This window comes from Manis pentadactyla, chromosome 4, assembly GCF_030020395.1.
Source record: "Manis pentadactyla isolate mManPen7 chromosome 4, mManPen7.hap1, whole genome shotgun sequence".
Classification (NCBI taxonomy): domain Eukaryota; kingdom Metazoa; phylum Chordata; class Mammalia; order Pholidota; family Manidae; genus Manis; species Manis pentadactyla.
Genome location: NC_080022.1, coordinates 20,056,105 through 20,073,748, shown reverse-complemented (window position 1 = coordinate 20,073,748; position 17,644 = coordinate 20,056,105). Strand labels below are relative to the sequence as shown.

Here is a 17,644-nt window from a genome sequence, read left to right as displayed (position 1 = left end):
TGGGGATCCCCTCAATGATCTACCCAGCTCCTGGATGAGGGATGTGGAGCACCCTGGGCTGGGGGAACCAGGAAATGAGTGAGCTGGGCGGGCTCACTGGTGGAGGCTCCTGCCAGGAGGGGCTGGGGACAGCCTGACCCCTCTTCTTCCCCCTCTTCTCCCCCCTCCCTGGCAGGTGTGCTGGGCCTGACTTGGTTCATCAACAAGTTCCGCATTGTGAAGCTGACCCCCAAAGACCAGTTCATCATCGCCTATGGGGGCCTGCGAGGGGCCATCGCCTTCTCCCTGGGCTACCTCCTGGACAAGAAGCACTTCCCCATGTGTGACCTGTTCCTCACTGCCATCATCACCGTCATCTTCTTCACTGTCTTTGTGCAGGTGCTGGATAGGGTGGAACAGCCCTGCCTGGGGACCCTGACTCTGCCCACAGGCAGAGGAAGCGCGCGATTCGAGAGGGGCCACAGGTTCTAGTCCCAGCTCCACCACTTGCCACATAACCTTGGGCAAGCCCCCCTCACCCTTTCTGGGCCTCAGTTTCCTCAATTGTGAAGGGACACTTGTGATAACGAGTCATTTGTGAGTGACCAGTTGGAATGTAAAGTACCCAGAATGCTGCCTAACTTAGTTAGGAACACAGATAGTGCTAAGGGAAGTGGGTACAGTCAGCAGGCCCACAAATGCTTGTTATAGGGCTCGAGGGAAGTGAGTTAATATCTTAGGCTCTCAGTTTCTTCATTGGTAAAATAGGAATACTAGCACAACCTGGGGAACTGGCAAGTTCACTGAACTGGGCAGTAGGAGGTCTGCAGTCAGCCTGAGCTCTGCTGCTCTCTGGGAAATACAGTGGGGACCCTGGGAAAGTCCTCTGGGTCCCAAGTTCCCCATCTCTGTGGTGAGGGGGCTGGGCTACATTATCCTGAAGAATCCTTTCAACCTGCAGGTCAGTGATTTCTGTGCATTAAATGACCCAGGCCTAGCTGAGAGGCTCCCTCCGCCCTCCCCCAAGTCCCCAGGGAAGTCCAGGATAAACTGTGCCATCTTATCTGACCTGTGACCTTGGGCAAGTGAGAAACACTGTCTCTGGGCCTCGGTTTCTCTATCATCCCCTCTGTCTTTCCTAGGCACAAATCTCAGCAAAGTCCTAGATGGGAAACACTATTGTCTTCTCAGGAGAAGAACATGTGGAGGAAACTGAGGCGGGACTTGTTTTCTGCCCTGTGAGAGGAGACGGGGCTGCCTCTTTGGTCCTCTTGCCCTGCGTCCATCTTCAAAAATATTTTTTCTCCTTGACTTCGCGGTTTTATATGCTGGTGGTTTGCCAAGCCCCTTTCACTGAAGGCAGTGTTGAGGGAGGGACCTTCCCTATGGGCTTGAATCCAGCTTTACTGCTTCTGTGAGACCTTAGAAGGTTACTTCGCCTCATGAGTCTCAGCTTCCTCCTCTGTGGGGGAGGACAATGGGGACAAAGAAAGGACCGACCTTTTAGGGACACCGTGGGTATTAAAGAGCTAATCCTAGCGGCTCTGGCGCAGGGCAGTGTGCAGTTACATTTGCTGCTGCTCTGCCTCAGTCCTGTGAGGAAGGCAGAGCAGAGTTCTCCCTGATAGCCAGGCCTACTCCCCTGCGGCAGGGCTGGTCTGTGGCTGAGGCCACCGACCGAGGCCCTCTGGCCCCTGGCTCAGGCTAGACGACCAGTGTGTGAGCCACCTTTGATTGGAAGGGAAGGACTGTCAGACTTCTGGCTGTGTCTTCAGGAAGAAGCAGGCCTTCAAGACCTGCCTGTGTATAAGTGCTGGCGTGGAGGTTAAGAGATTGTGGGCCTCAGAGCAGAGACATCGCAATCTCAAGGGCTCTGGGGGGGAGGCGGGAGGGTCTATGGCCTCCCTGCCAGGGTAGCCGAACTTGAGTGCCTGACACCCACCTGCCCCCCAGGGCATGACCATTCGGCCCCTGGTAGACCTGTTGGCTGTGAAGAAAAAGCAAGAAACAAAGCGCTCCATCAATGAGGAGATCCACACACAGGTACTGGAAGCCAGGCTTGGGCCCCCGGTTGCAGGAGAAGGTTCAGGTAGCTGGGGAGCAGCTAGGCCTCACATGCATGCCCTCAGTCACTCGCTTTCTCCCTTATCCAGTGCCAGGGTGGTCTTTCAGCCCCTTGAGGTCATCAGGTGACATGCCATAGGGAGGTGTGGGGTAAGCACCTGGGAGCCTGAGGAGGAGGTGTCATGCCATCTCTGCCTCTAGTAGGAACCTGCCCTAGACATTGGGCACAGGTGGGTTCAGAGAAGTGGGCTCAGCCAGGCTCCCGGAGCAGAGGGCTTGAGGTACCACTGGGTTCAGGATAGGTGAGATACAGGCGCCACCTCCTGGCTGCTCCTGAAACTACAGGGCTGGGCTGAGCACAGCTGACCAGGGTGGAAGGTGGGGGCCTGTTCGGAAGTGTTGGTAGGGAAGGAGCCCAGTAGTGAGGCCTGACCTGGACCTGGACCCATTTCAGTTCCTGGACCACCTTCTGACAGGCATCGAGGACATCTGTGGCCACTATGGCCACCACCACTGGAAGGACAAGTAGGTGGCAGGCCTGAGGGCGGGTGGCTGGGGAGGGGCATGTACGGGTCTCCCAGGGCCTGGGTGTCTCCCCAGCCCAAGGAGTGGCTCCATCCTTCTCCTGCTCCTCCCACCAGGCTCAACCGGTTTAATAAGAAATACGTAAAGAAGTGTCTAATAGCCGGCGAGCGCTCCAAGGAGCCCCAGCTCATTGCCTTCTACCACAAGATGGAGATGAAGCAGGCCATCGAGCTGGTGGAGAGTGGTGGCGTGGGCAAGATCCCCTCCGCCGTCTCCACCGTCTCCATGCAGTGAGTGCCGGTGCCCAGCCCGCAGCCTCTGCGCCCACCTGGAGGGGGCCTCCTGGGGGTGGGCCAGGAAGCAAGGCCCCTCTGTCCTGTCAGTGTGTGAGAGAGCTGCAAGGCCACACTGAGGACCTGAGGCTTCACCCACCCACCTGGGCCACCCCCAGGGTGACCTGCTGCAGTCCCTCAGGCTCCAGGGTCACAGGAATTTTCCTGGGGGCCTAACTTGTGCCCGTTGTCCTAGGAACATCCACCCCAAGTCCCTGCCTGCCGAGCGCATCCTGCCAGCACTGTCCAAGGACAAGGAAGAGGAGATCCGCAAAATCCTGAGGAACAACCTGCAGAAGACCAGGCAGCGGGTGAGGGCTGCTGCCCGCCCGGCCACCACAGCGGCAGAGCCGCTCCGCCCCTTGGGGGCCTGCCCTGCCTGACAGCTGCTCCTCCCACAGCTGCGGTCCTACAACAGACACACACTGGTGGCAGACCCCTACGAGGAGGCCTGGAACCAGATGCTGCTCCGGAGACAGAAGGCCCGGCAACTGGAGCAGAAGGTGCGTCCAGGACTGGAGCCGGCTCCTGCTTTTCTCTGGAATCTGGGTTCTTCCCCTTCCCTACCAACACTGCCATCAGTAGCTTTTGAAGACAGAACCACTCCAGTCTGGTTTTTTGGCCTCCTCCACTTGTTTCGAACACTGAGCCCCAGGGCAGGTTCCAGAAAGCGACTTCTTCCACCTCCTCCCCACTCAGGGCACGAAGAGTTCAGGGCCCCTCATCAGATCCTCAGGCACCTGAGCTAGAAATGTGTCCATGTGCTCTAACCCCTAATTTTTTAGTGAGAAAACTAAAGCCCTGGGAGAAAGGGACATGCCCAGTCCCAGGGCAAGGCACACATGCCTTCATTCACTTGTTCAGGAAACATTTGTTGAGCAGTTCCTAAATGCTAAGCAGCAGAGAAGCCTGTGTGAGTCTGGCAGTGAATCAGCCCAGTCCCTCCTTTGCAGAGCTTCTCCTGCAGTGGCCCACATAGGACAAGGGGGTGCAGGGCGCCCTGAGCAAGGGAGATGGTTAGGATAAGCTTAGGACCAAGAGCCAGGGTGAAGGGTGCATGGGCAGAAGAAGGTCCAGGCCATGTGCCTAAGTTCCCAGTCACAGAATATGGCCCATTCTAGAAGCTGAGAGGGTTCAGCTTTCAAGGAAGTTTATTAATGATATAAGGGTTTCAACTTTATTCAAGGGAAGAGAGAGCTGTGAAGGGTTCTAAGCCAGGGAGTGACGTGGGAAAGGGGGTGGCTCCAGATTCGGGTGGTGGCCAGGGAGAGATGGAAAGGAGCGGGTAGATTCAAGGAACATTTAGGACATTGAACTAGCAAGACTTGGTCTCCAGTTTGAGGTGGGGATGAGGGAAGAGGAAACGGAGTTGAGGGCATCACGTCTGACTGGGGTGGTCCAGAGTGGTTCCTGTGGGTAGAGGATGCTGGGGAAGGAATAAGGTTCAGAGGGAAAATAGGAAGCCGAGTTCACTTTTGACATGTTGCACTGAGATACCTGACGGCCATCTGGGACCCAGGGGCTCAGTCCTGAGTTGACTTTATGGGTCTGGACCTCAGGGGCAGGTGCAGGCTGGCGCTAGAGACTGGGCCATTGTCACCATGGGAGAGGCAGGGCAGGGGGAGTGTTCAAGGCCCCCCAGGAGAGAGCACAGCTTGACAAGAGCCTCGGCCAAGCCCTCGGGAACCCTGAAGCGCCAGCATGGCCCTGGGAATCCGGGACAAAGAGCCTATGAGGGACTGCCAGAGGGGGAGTGAGCAGCCTGAGCTGGCCAGGGGAGGGTGTTGCCACCAGCCTGGGGTGCGTCCAGAGGGCCCCCTGTACTCACCCTGTCGCCTTTTCTCTGTCAGATCAACAACTACCTGACTGTGCCAGCCCACAAGCTGGACTCACCCACCATGTCTCGGGCCCGCATCGGCTCAGGTAAGGCAGGGCACAGGGTGCCTGGTGAGGGGTCTTGAGGCTGGGTGCTCAGGGCCACCATCTCCTGAGGATGGGGCCCGACAGGAATGGGCCCCAGAGAGCCAGCAGGGAGGACAGGCTTCTCCCTCCCTCACCTTTTCCCAAGCCATGAGTTCCTGCATCAGGTGGAGTTGAGAGTTCGGCAAAGGAGCCAGAAGGATGGCCCTGGGGCCTTCTGGGGACAGAGCTGCTCCACGCACAGCTCACGACAAGGACTGTGAGGGGGGCTGCTTGCCTGGCAGGGAGGCAGGAGGGCTCTGCACCACCAGGAACTCCAACACACGGGGAAGCGAGAACAGGCCTTCCCCTGGGCCTGGGCCCGCAGGAAGGAGGGGGCCCTCATTCCTGATCTGAGGAGGGACACCTATGGGAGCCCTAGTCGGAGGAGAGGAGCGCAGTCCTACCTTCGAGACCCGTCTGAGAAGAGAAGCTATCTGGGGAGGGCTCATTAAAGAGCGTGGGGAGTAACCCTGAGACGTAGCAGGATCCCTGCGCTCCCAGGACGGTTCTGTGGGAGTCACTGGCAGGGCTCGGGGGCAGAAGCCAGCTGCTGCCTTGCTCTTGGTCCCCAGACCCATTGGCTTATGAGCCGAAGGCCGACTTGCCTGTTATCACCATTGACCCAGCCTCCCCGCAGTCACCTGAGTCTGTAGACCTGGTAAACGAGGAGCTGAAGGGCAAGGTCTTGGGGCTGAGCCAGGACCCAGCTAGAGTGGCCGAGGAGGACGAGGATGACGATGGGGGCATTGTGATGCGGACCAAGGAGCCCTCCTCTCCAGGCACCGATGATGTCTTCACCCCTGGGCCAAGTGACAGCCCTAGCTCCCAGAGGATACAGCGCTGCCTCAGTGACCCCGGCCCCCACCCTGAGCCAGGGGAGGGAGAGCCTTTCATCCCCAAGGGGCAGTAGCCCTGGGACCAGCGGGCACTGCCCAGCCCACCACAGACTCTCCCGCAAGAGCAGGGCAGCTGGGGGGCTCCCCTCGTCCTTCCTGGCCTGGGCTGGCCCCGCCCCTCCCCACTGCATGGCAGCTGGGCCCACAGCCCCCACCGCAGCACGGCTTCCCCCTGCCTCCTGGGAAGCACCTCCTCTCACCAGAACTTCCCTCCCAGTCCATTTGGCAGAACTGCTGGGCTGTGAGGCAAAACCCTGCCCCTTCCTGATCCAGACTGCCCCCCACACCTGGGCTGGGGCCCCTGAGTTTCCCAGACCTCAGAGGCCTGCCCTGGCTCCATCACCCCCCTCATCCAAACCAATCTTAGTTTCTAACCAAAGAGCTTCTGGCTCAGCCTCAGTCCCACCTGGGAAGGGAAGGAGCCCAGACATCCCTTGGCCTGCGCCAGGCCCTCCATTAACAGGGGAAAGACTAGGGGGACCAGGCATCTGACTGGGAGAGGGATTGGGGACCCATGACAGTCCCATCCTGCTCCTGCCGGCTCTGTCGCCCTGGCCAGCCACCCCGACCTGTCCTTACTCAGAGCTGCAGGCTGAGGGCACTCTGAGTTTCTCTCTTTGGAGCTGGGGTGCTTTGGACAGTGATGTGACTCAGCTTTCCAAACTGCTCCTCTGGGGACCACTGGATCCTTCAGGGGCCACTGTCAGGGGAGGGACTGTCACAGGCTCCAGAAAGTGCTGCCTCTTCATCTGTTCCATTTGTTCAAACTTCCATGTACGATTCTATTTGCACAGAGGGCATTCCTATTTTTAAAATATTTTGAAAACGCCTGGCTGAACAGAACTCTGGCCCTCCTACTCACACTCCCCTAAGTCATTCCTGTGCCTCCTGGGCTCTTAAGTGTGGCTCTAAGGCTCTAAATTCAACCCATAATGATTCTCTCTAACTCACAGATGCAGGGTCTCCTGGCACCTCCTTTGCTCTTGGGCTTCACTCTGTTCCTGCTGGCCTGTTTTTTCATCCCCACATTGGCCCTGGAACCTCACCCAGCTTGCTGTAGAGCCCAGTTCTCAGGGGAAAAGGCTTCCCCTGAGTGCCTCCTGCCTGGCTGGGCTGGGGGGTGGGCAGAGCCCTGGGCCCCAGGGGCCTTTGCTCTCAGGCACACACTCCCATCCCAGTGCCACCGTGGCCAGGTGCAGGCCTAGTGGTGTCTGTCCTTCCCCCAGGGCATTCCCTTCCCCAGGATTGTGCAATAGTTGGAGTGTCCCTCTCCCCAGTGGACTGGATAGTGGGTGCTCACCTGTCCCCCTCCTCTGTGCAAGTGCTGTTTCGGGCAGGAGTCACCATGCGAGGGTGACATTGACAACCATGTTCAAAGCCACCACAGCTGCTGCTGCTCTGCCGCCTGTACAGAAGAAACCGAATCTTTTTCATATTCTAATAAATCAGTGTGAGTTTTTGATAGAGTCAAGGGCTGCTTCCTGGGGGCGAGGGACTTTGGGGTGGCCTGGGGGCTTGAAGGACGTAGCTCAATGGCTGGCATGGAGAAATGCTCAATCCGTGTCAGCCAGTGGTGTGACTCTTACTAAGACAAGATGTCCTCAGGCACCTTAGCCTCTGGGGAGAGCAGCATTAACGGAACATCCACACAGACCTGGAAAACCCCAGTGTGTTTGTGAAGGAGAGGTGGAGGGCGGGGTAGGGAGGGCAAGGAGGACTTTCTTAAGTGGCACCTTAGGAGAGGACTAGAGAATGAGCTGAGGTTATGATGAACCAGATTAAGGTTTCAGAGTTCATGAACATTGTAGTTGGGAGGTGCACAGGCAGACACCCTAGGGTCTGAGAAAAGGCTAGTGTGGCTGGGTCAGAGAGTGACAAGGGGAGGCAAGGATGAGCCCTTGAGTCCGTGGTTAAGATTCTGGCTTATGCTAAGGGCGATCAAAAAGTTCTCACTTCTGGATGGAAGGAGCTCAGCACAGTGCAGGTGCCCAGGGGGCTCAGTTCCGCTGAGGTTGGGTGCGTGAGGTGCATTTCCAGGAGCTGACCGCCAGAGGGCAGTGGAGCCTTGGCACACACCCCAGGTACCCTTGGAACCTGGGCTGTCCAGAAAGCATCTCCTTTGCCCAGACTGGCATCTGTAAATGGAGCTGGTCTGACTGACAAAATCTGAAGTGGTTAGTACCAAAAGGACCTTAGAGAAGGGACCACGTCATTCATTTCTGTATCAATTGGTGTTGTATCAAGAAAGGGATGGTACACTTAGAGATACTGAAAAGCCTTCAACCAAGGGACTCTTTACAGAGGTGTGGCAGGGTTAAGGGAACTTACCAGGGAAGAACCCAGGGGCTCACACTCCAGAAAGCCCATACAACCCCTAGACCCACAAGGCGAGAGGAGGGAACTGTTTATATGGGCGGCAGAGGGGGACAGGGTGTTGCCCTGCTGTATCTACAGCCATAGGGAGCAGACACAGTGCCTGGCAGGCCAGAAGTCAGGGGATACATATTGTGACTTGGATCCTGCTGGTGCCTCCCCTTGGCCAAACCCATCCAAAAGCCAGAAAGGAAGGCACCTGAGTGACTTCCCTGAGCAGTCCACAAAGGTCAGCCTTCCAGGAAATGGAGCCAGGGGAGAGTGGATTTAGAAGGGAGACGGGATATCCGAGCAGAAACAATTCCTTTTGCCCACCACCATCCACTTTGGTCTTCCAAATTAAATATTCATGTCCCTATTGCTAAATGGTTACAGAATTTCTGTTTGGGCTGATGAAAAAGCTTCGGAAATACAGTTGATCTTTGAACAGCACAGAGGTTAAGGGTGCTGACCCCAGGCAGTTGAAAATACACATTCTGACATTTGACTGCCCCCAAACTTAACTACTAATAGTCTACTGTTAATACATATTTTGTATATGTATTATGTACTGTATTCTTAGAATAAAGTAGGCTAAAGACAATGTTTTTTTCAATTGCCACAAATCTCCCCCAAATTTTTCAATACATTTGTTGAAAAGAAGTCCGCGTATAAGTGGACCCACACAGTTCAAACCTGTTTTCTTCAAGGGTCAACTGTAAATCATGGAGAGGGTTGCATGACATTGTGAAGGTACTAAATGCCACTGATTGTTCACTTGAAAACGGTTTACTTTGTTTTATGTGAATTCACCTAAATTTTTTTTAATGGAAAGAAAAAAAGCTCAAACCTCACAGGGGAAACACAGTCATCCACCACCACATCCCTGTCATCCTTCAGGCATACTCACCTGGAGTCTAACTTGGGTTCTTCCAGTAAGACAGGGGAGGAGTTGAATAACCACAGAAACCTCAGCCCCCCTTCTGTAGCTGCTCACAAGGCCTAATCATGGCCTCTCCCTTACACTCGCTTCTGTGCACCACTTACTGGCTGCCAGCTCTTCGGCTGATTAGGTTCTCTGCCTGGTGGGGTGTCCTAAGCCTTTATTCCTAGGCAGTTCGTGTTCTTACAAGACTTAAGTTTGTTGGGTTGCCTTTCTCATTGACTGCTATGCTTGGACATGGGAGATCTGAGAGGCGCCCAGATAATCTGGATTCCAGACAGCCTTCCCTGCACACCCTCCCTTTTCCTTCTGGTAATCCAGATGAATCAGCCTATCTGGTCCAGTTGACCCCCTGTCTCACCTGAGGGTTTCAGCCCTGGACAAGTTCACTCTGAAATTGGTGAGACCGAAAAATGACAACAGAACATTGGGGGTAAAGGGTTTATACCCAGCTTTATTCTCGTAGTGGCAGGTCAAGTGCTAGAATCCCATCCACCTCAGGGCAGATCTGCATGCAGCAAGCTAGTCTCAGCTCTGAGTCTCTCTGCCGCCTCGCACCCCTTCCTGCACTCCCGCCTCTCCCTTGCTGTCTTCTCCAGGCTCTGGCTCTGCCCCAGGTTCTACCTTTGCCTCCAGCCTCTGCCTGCCCCAAGCACTGGGCAGAGCTCCTTATATAGCAACACAAGCAATATTGGCTTATTGCCAACGAGTGTGGAAGCAGTAGCCTAGCAGTAGGCCAACTACATCATCAAGTTGATGAGGGTCAGGTGAGGATCCTGGCCATGGAACTTTCATTTTCCCTACACCCCATCTCTGACTTTTGATTGAGCCACAGACAGAGCTCAAAATGATCAGAGGGAAGACTATTTCCAGTTTAAAGGAACTACATGTGTTTCCTGGAGGAAGTATCCCTCCTTTGGGCACTAAGAACTCCAGACCCACTGAACACAAAATTAAAGAGATGGAAAGCAAAAATTCCTCCAGCAGGTTATGTGAACTAATAGTAAGAGGAACCACTCCCATCTCTACCCCTTGGTCCCTGGGCCTCTGCATTCTGGTTGTGAGAGGGGTGGAGCCATATCCTGGCCACTCGTTTTAAGCACGTGCTGCCTCCTACCCATCAGTAACCTAAGCTTGCAGGGTGCTGTCTCTCAGCTGGTGCTGTAACGCTACTCTCTCTAGTCAACTGCTTCTGAGTGACAGGGCGCTTTGTAAGTCCAATGCATTCCATGGGTGAGAACGTCGCTCTTCCCTATATAATGAAGAAAGGCAATGGGCAAGAAAGCAGAGTGATGACTAAGATGTTTTTTAAGTCCAGAAATGATGGTGCTGCCAAAAGCATTGTAGGCAGGAAAGGTAGGTCCATATCAACAACACATATTTATTACCATGCGGTAATAAATAACTGTTCCCTTCATGAAAGAATCACTCAGTATAGACAACCTGCCAATAACTGGTCCCCCTAGAGCAATGGTTCTCAAATGTTTGGTCTCAGGAGTCCTTTATACTCCTAAAAATTATTGAAAAATTACAAAGGGCTTTTGTTTATGTGGGTTTTATCTGTTTCACTGGATTAGAAATTAAAGCTTTAAAGTAGTTCTTAATTTATTTCAAATTATTAAATTCATTACCTGTTAACAGAAATATAACATTTTTAATGAAAAATAATTTGTCCCAAACAAAAATTTTGAGAAGAATGGTATTATTTGAAATCTTTACCAGTCTCCTTAGAGTCTGGCTTACTAGAAGACAGCTAGATTCTCAAATCTGCTTCGGCATTCAGTCTGTTGTACAAGCATTATGTAGCCTCTGGAAAATTCCACCATACATTCACGAAAGTATGACAGCAAAAAAAGGCAAAAAATCTCTTAGTATAGAAATAGATTTGACCTCACAGAACCCCTGAAAGAGTCTGGAGGACTTAGGGTTCCTGGTCTACACTTTGAGAACCATTGCCCAAGGGATTGGTGCCATATAGGAAACAGCTTGGTCTTGGTGGCTGGCAGCTTGGACATTCTGCAGTGCCAGTTGCTAGATCAGATTTGGTGAGGGAAATACGTTGAGCTTTATGTGTATTAGTTTTCTGTGGCTGCTGAAATTATCACCAATATAGTGGCTTCAAACAACACAGATTTATTACACTGAAGTTCTGGGGGTCAGAAGCTTGAAATGAGTCTCCCTGCGCTAAAATCAAGATATCAGCAAGGCTGTGTTCCTTTCTGGAGTCTCTAGAGGAAATCCACTTTTCTTCTTCTGGCTTCTGGAGGCTGCATGCATTCCTTGGAGTGTACCATCCTCCCATCTTGAAAGCCAGCCATGGCTGGGCAAGGCTTTCTCATATCACACCACTCTTGACACTGACTGCCTTCTGTCCACTTCCACATTTGAAGACCTTTGCGATTACATTGGGCCCACCCAGATATATCAGGGTACTCTCCCTATTTTTAAGGTCACCTGATAAGCAACCTTAATTCTCTCTGCTACCTTAATCCACACTTTGCCTTAATCCACATAAAACATAACATATCACAGATCCCAACGTAACTACAGGACATGGACATCTTTGGAAAGTCATTGTTTCTGCCTACCACGCTATGCATAGCACCTGTCCCGGCCACCACAGCTGCTTTGTATGTGGGCCCATTGAGCAAGAACAGGGTAACTGGGGAGAGAAGTTAAATGGAGCTTGTCCACCAGATTATTGAGAGCCTCTTTCACATTGGATGCCCCCTCAGTGCATTTGTGTGGGTTAAAAAGAGTTTCACCATCTGTGCCTGTTTCAAGCAGTCCATCTGTATCTCTCTCTCAGACCTCTTCACTGCCAATCTCCCAATCTTGTTATTTTCAAGTCCCTAACCAGCCCACAAACTTGGTAGCCACCGCTCATAAGTCAGTGTAGATCTGTCTCTCAAGTCATTTCTTCTTCCCTGCAAAATGGATGGTGAATATAACCAGAGGTTCTGCCCACTCAGAGGACATCCCTTCATCACTGTCTTTTAGAGACACTCTTGAGTGTAGCTTTAATACAGCAGTTATCCATTTGTGGCTGGTGCTAACATACCATGCAGGCTCATGTGGAAATAATGTCTGTGCTTTTTCCTCCATGTTAACTGGTCCTAGCAACTTCCCCAACTGTGGGTTGAGGAAGAAGCAGTGAAGCAAGAAGTGCAGGCACCATGGGAATTTGAGCCACCTGCTCATGCAATTTCCTTGTGCTTTCTGGACTTTTTCGGACCTAATCTCATATATACTGTTTAATAAAGTTGGCGCCTGTCCATACAGCATCTTTTCCTGCCAGAGTCACTTCCAAATCCTGAAGCTCATATGACAGGGCAGCTTGCTCTGCAGTCTGGACCTGCTGCAAAGTCTTACATTGTTGCAGGCCTCGCTCAAAACTTGCCGTCTTGTGGATTTGCCAGTAAATGGATAAAACAGCACAGCCAAATGTGGTATATGTTGCTCCCAAAATCCATAGTCCCATAAAACATTTTGCCTCTTTCTTCATCATAGACAGTATAAGGCTGAGCAACATGTCTCTGATTTTAGAGGAGATACCCTGACACACCCCAGACCACCAGCTATCCCACAAAGTTCACTGACATGGCATGCCTCTGAATTGTTGTGGGATTTATCACCCTTTCTTTGACATACATATGTTCCACCAACATGCTCAAGTGCTTGCAATTTCCTGCTCACTAGGCCCAATCACCATAATGTCATTAATATAATGGACCAGCATAATGTTCTGAACTGTATCAAGATGATCCATCTCTTTGGACTATATGGCAGAAATCAGCAGAGTAGATGAGCCTTGGGGTGGCAGAGTGAAGAGGTACTGCTCTGTCTGCTATCCAAAGGCAAACTATTTCTGATTGTCTTTACTTGGTGTAATAGAAGAGAAAGGCTTTGTGGTCAAAGAGGTACATCAGACCAGAAGAGGTGTTAATTTGCTCCAATAAAATTGCATGTCTAGAACCACAACTGCAGTTGGCCTCACACCTAATGAACTTCACAATAATCTAGTCATTCCCCAGCCCCCAAGTTACTTCTGCACCAGCCAGGTAGGTGAGTTAAGCTGAATCTTGGTAGGAAGGACAACCTCTACATATTTCAGATCTTCGATGGTGGCACTAATTTCTGAAATTCCCTAGGGCACAGTGTTGCCTTTGGTTTGATAGTTTGATAGCGGTGAAGCTGCAGTTCAGGGGCTTCCATGTGACCCCTCCACCCCTAAGAGCTCTCAGTCCATGAGTCAGGAAATCAGCAGGGGGGCTTCTGCCAGTTAATTTACAGACACACATGGGACTGTGGTCCCATTGGATCCACTGGAGCTAAGAACAGATTGAAAGACTTGAACTCACAACTCGGTGCAAGGGTGGAAATTCAGAAAGCCTGTGGGGTGGCTCTGAAGGAATCTTTGCTCTCTGGTAGCTACAGAGCAGATCTGGCCAAGAACCAAGCCCAGGCCCTGTTAGGATCCCAGGGTTGCAGTGCCAATGAAATGTGCAACCCTACCAAGTATCTTACGTTAAGGGAGGAGCACTGGGTAAGAAGGAGTGGGACCCCCAGACATACAATGAGCCCCCAGCACACCCTGAATCTTCTTTTTTAGTGAAGGCAGCACTCCCTGCCCTCAGTGTGAGGACACCAGCCTTCTGGGCATAAAAGCCATTCAGTGACTCCACCTGGGGCAGCTGGGGGGGATGCTGGTTTTCCTCAGGACGCATCCCCATCACCTCTCATTGCCTCCAGGCCCATACTGAGAATTATTTCCCAGGATAGCCCAGTTCAAGTCTTTCAATCTGTTTTTAATTTGTATGTGTTTCCTAGGGCAATCAGATGTAGTCAGGGGGTCACTCCAGTCTGTAATCACTACTGTCACCATAGTGACTAAGTGCCATAGCCACTTGATATCCCAGCATCTTAGCAGTCCATCTCTTGCCACCACCAGTCATAAAGCCAGTAATTGTGATGCCACTTCATGCCACAGATTACCACTGACCACTACCTTCTGTCAAGGTGGCTATTCACGCGCTAATCAAGATGTGTGAGTAACCCAATTTCAGATCCCAGAATCCCATCCAAGGGCCTGTTTCCCAAGACTATTCTGGTACCAATAATTGTAGCAGTCAGGGCCTTGCATAGAAACAGATGGCACACTTAAAGGGACAATTGAAAAGGGACTATTACAAAGTGGTGGGCAGAGTTAAAAGGAGTTAAGAAAAGCTGGTGAAGCACTTGGGACTGGCAGCAGCTGGAAGCAAGGGGAGGCCCTGGGACCTGGTGAGAGCTGCAGCCCTGGAAAAGGTCAGCCTCCGTTGACCAGTGCAGTGGAAAAATATGAAGAGCGGGCCTGGACCGGCAAATAAGAACATGTGACACAATGCCCTGCTCTACAGATAAGGAAACTAAGGCTTAGCTGCCCCGTGTGTGTGTGTGTGTGTGTGTGTGTGGCACAGAGCCTGTCCTGGGAGACCTGGCAGGCTGGCAGGGCAGACACTCACACTTAACCTCATTTCCTCATCTGTAACAAGGGATTCCTAATTTCTGCCCATGTCATAAATTCAGTAAAAGGATTGTATGAGAGCCAGGAAAGCAATTTTCCATCGAGGAATATGTTTTAAGGGCCCACTGTACACTGCACTCTGTGCTCAGGGAAAAATGGCAGGACACTGTGGAGAGGTGAAACCTACTTCCTTAGCCCCAGGTGTCCGCAAGAGGGTCTTCAGGAAGGAGGACCGTGAGAATTGAATTCAGGAGCAGGAATCCCTGAGTCCAGTGGGGAAAGTCTACACACTGCAGAGAGAGAGAAAGAGGAAGCCTGGGTCATTCATCTCTAGAGCTGCTTCTCCTTTCACGTCCCAAAGGAGTCCCTGGTAGCATCTTGCATCGTGAAAGGGGAAAGGGGTCAGAGATGGCTCTGAAACTAGGTGGCAGTGCTCTGAAACTGGGCATGTGCTCTGGATGACATCAACCAGACTCACTGTGAGAGCAGCCACCAGCCCTGGGTCTTTCCAGGCCCACCAGCCAGCCTCCCAGGCTCCTTTTACCCTGGCCTGTTCCACTGGTTCCACTTTGCTGTAGTGTCTGAATTTGAGTGTAAACAGTGTGAGGTTAGGTACACATTAGTTTATGCTCTACTGTAGGGGCGGAAAGCTGCTCCCATTGGGGATTCACACAGGGAGGGAAGAGAGCCCTCATTTAGCCAGCAAGGCCCTTCGCCAGTCCTGGCCACCACTAGAGCTTCTGCTTATTGCCATCAACCCCAGAGGGTGTGTTAGCACACTGATACTAGAAACAGGTCTTGTTGGTAAAAATAGTGGTGTCAAGACATGTGGATTGGCTTGAGTATTATGCAAACACCCCACTGCCCTTGCCTGAATGGGGTAGAAAAATCCAGCTACCAACCAGTGGTTGCCTGTGAGTTTGGGGCTTGACTGGAGGGGGCCAAGAGGGAATTTCTGGGTATTTTGGAAGTGCTCTATATCTTGATCACAGTATTGTGAAACTCACTGAATAGTACACTTAGGATTTGTGTATATTTCTATGTATAAATTTTATCTCCATTGTTTTAAGAATGCTAAAAAAAAATCTGGCTTCCAGCCCTGGAGTTCACATCCTGAATAATTAATCCCCGCAGCACCCAGGGTTCTGCTGCTGCTTGGGAGGGTTCTGGGAGCCTGGCAGACCAGCCTGCAGCTGGAATCAGGGTCCGTCCTCTGGAAATTCACCATTCGTGCAAAGGTGTGACAGACCGTGCTCTGGTGGGGCAGATGGACACTAAATAAGTGCACACACCAATATCTTTGTGCAAAGTGCACCACAGGAGAAAGAATAATAGAGGGAACTGTTGCGATTCAGTGGTGAGTGAAGGGCTCTGAGAAGGCACTGTAAAGCTGCAGCTGAAGGAGGATGAGTGGCAGGGAGGATGTCCCGTCAGAGGGATGGGCAGGACTGAGACATCTTTGAGCACCCAAGAGAAGGCTGCTTGTGGCTGCAGGCAAGCGGAGGAGAAGCACAGGAGAGGGAGCAATGCTCAGATTACACAGACTTCGCAGGCCAGAGCCGCGCACTGGAAACCTAGTCCCATGATTTAAGCAGGGTAGTTATATTATCTGATTTATGCTTTTAAAGGATCGTTTTCAGCCATGAGGAGAATAGATTGAAGGGTGTCTGGAATGGAAGAAGGCAGGAAAGGAGCCTGAAGCAGTGTCCCAGGTAGAGGCGACGGCAGTCCGGAGAGGGCACAGTCAGTGCTCACGTAGTCGTGTGTGTTTCAGAGGCAGGATGACAGCCCCTGGCCAGCTGCATGTGAGAAGGGAGGGGGAGGCAGGAATCAAGGGGAACTCCAGGATCCCGGCCCATGACTGAGTGGGCGGTGCTGCTGTGCACTCAGAGGGAGGACAGGACTGGGGGGAAGGGGGACAGGACTGAGGGGATGGGGGACAGGAGGTCCAGAGCTCCTTCTAGCACGAGCTTAGGTTGAAATGCCAGTGAAAAGGCTGGTGCAGCTTTCAAGTGGGCCTCTGTGTAAATAAGCCGGGGCTCGGGGAGACGTTTGGGCCAGGGAGAAAATGGCTTGAGCCTTACAGTACCTAGACGGCATGAACAGCCACAGAACCGGAAGAAACAACTAGGAAGAAATATGACTAGAGAAGGGATGGGGCCCAGCCAGGGGCCGGAGGGGCCTCACCAATTCAAGGCTGGGTGGATGAGGAGCAAACTGTGGGAGAAACTGAGGAGGGCTGGCCAGAGGGGCAGAAGGGAAGTTGGGAGAGTGTGGGGTCATCGAGCCAGGACAGGACAGTAGCTCACGGAGGAGAAAGGAGGCGTTAAATGCTACTGAGGCCACGAGTCTGAAGGTAACAGGTAAGGAGCCATTGGATGGAAATACCGCCACAGGGATTTGAGCAGCAAATCCAGAATGTGAGCAGTTCTGGGACAATGACCACATTTCTTCAAAAAATAAGTGGGAAGACCCCCCAAAAAAGAGTAAGAGGAGGATTATTGTAGATGAAGGGAAGTTTAAAGACTGTATCAACCAATTGCAATGAATGGCTCTTATTTGAAACTTGATTCAAACTAACCTGCTGTAAAAGACATTTATGGAGCGATTGAGGAAATTTCGAGACTCATAGTAAGTAACATTAAGGAATTACAGTTAATTTTCTTATTGGCAATGCTACTGCAGTCATATTTTTAAAAGTCATTATTATTTAGAAATCCATACAAAAGTGCTGAATGGGGGCCCGTTCTCCACAAGTTCACCATTCGTGCAGAGGTGAAACAGACCGTATGCTGGTGGAGCAGATATAAATGGTATAAATAACTGGGATATGCTTCAGGGGTAGAAATGAAACACTGACCACATGTGGATGTTTATTGGAGCTGGGTGTCAAGTTCATGGACATTTGTTATACTGTTCTATTTTCCTTATGTTTGAAATTTTCCATAGTAAAATTTTTTTAAGAAAGAAAAGCTTCAAAAGAAAAGTGCCTATTGGATGTGGCAAGGTGGACACCAGTGACCTGACAAGAGCAATCTCAGTGAATGAAATCTCGGCCAGACTGAAGTGGGTTGGGGAGTGGATA

General features: G+C 51.8%; 1 protein-coding gene across 3 annotated transcripts in view; it reads left to right on the top strand.

Moving 5' to 3' along the window:
• SLC9A1 (solute carrier family 9 member A1) overlaps positions 1-7,224 on the top strand; it is a 46,614-nt gene extending 39,390 nt beyond the window's left edge. For 2 of the 3 annotated variants that reach the window (XM_057499883.1, XM_036914894.2), the window contains 8 exons: positions 176-378; positions 1,933-2,022; positions 2,498-2,568; positions 2,685-2,858; positions 3,097-3,211; positions 3,302-3,403; positions 4,751-4,823; positions 5,435-7,224. In XM_057499883.1, coding sequence (XP_057355866.1) covers positions 176-378; positions 1,933-2,022; positions 2,498-2,568; positions 2,685-2,858; positions 3,097-3,211; positions 3,302-3,403; positions 4,751-4,823; positions 5,435-5,772 — 1,166 coding nt within the window. In that variant the 3' untranslated portion in view covers positions 5,773-7,224. The remainder of the gene's footprint in view (positions 1-175; positions 379-1,932; positions 2,023-2,497; positions 2,569-2,684; positions 2,859-3,096; positions 3,212-3,301; positions 3,404-4,750; positions 4,824-5,434) is intronic. The other variant, XM_036914895.2, reaches the window with a different exon arrangement.
• Positions 7,225-17,644: the final 10,420 nt, after the last annotated feature.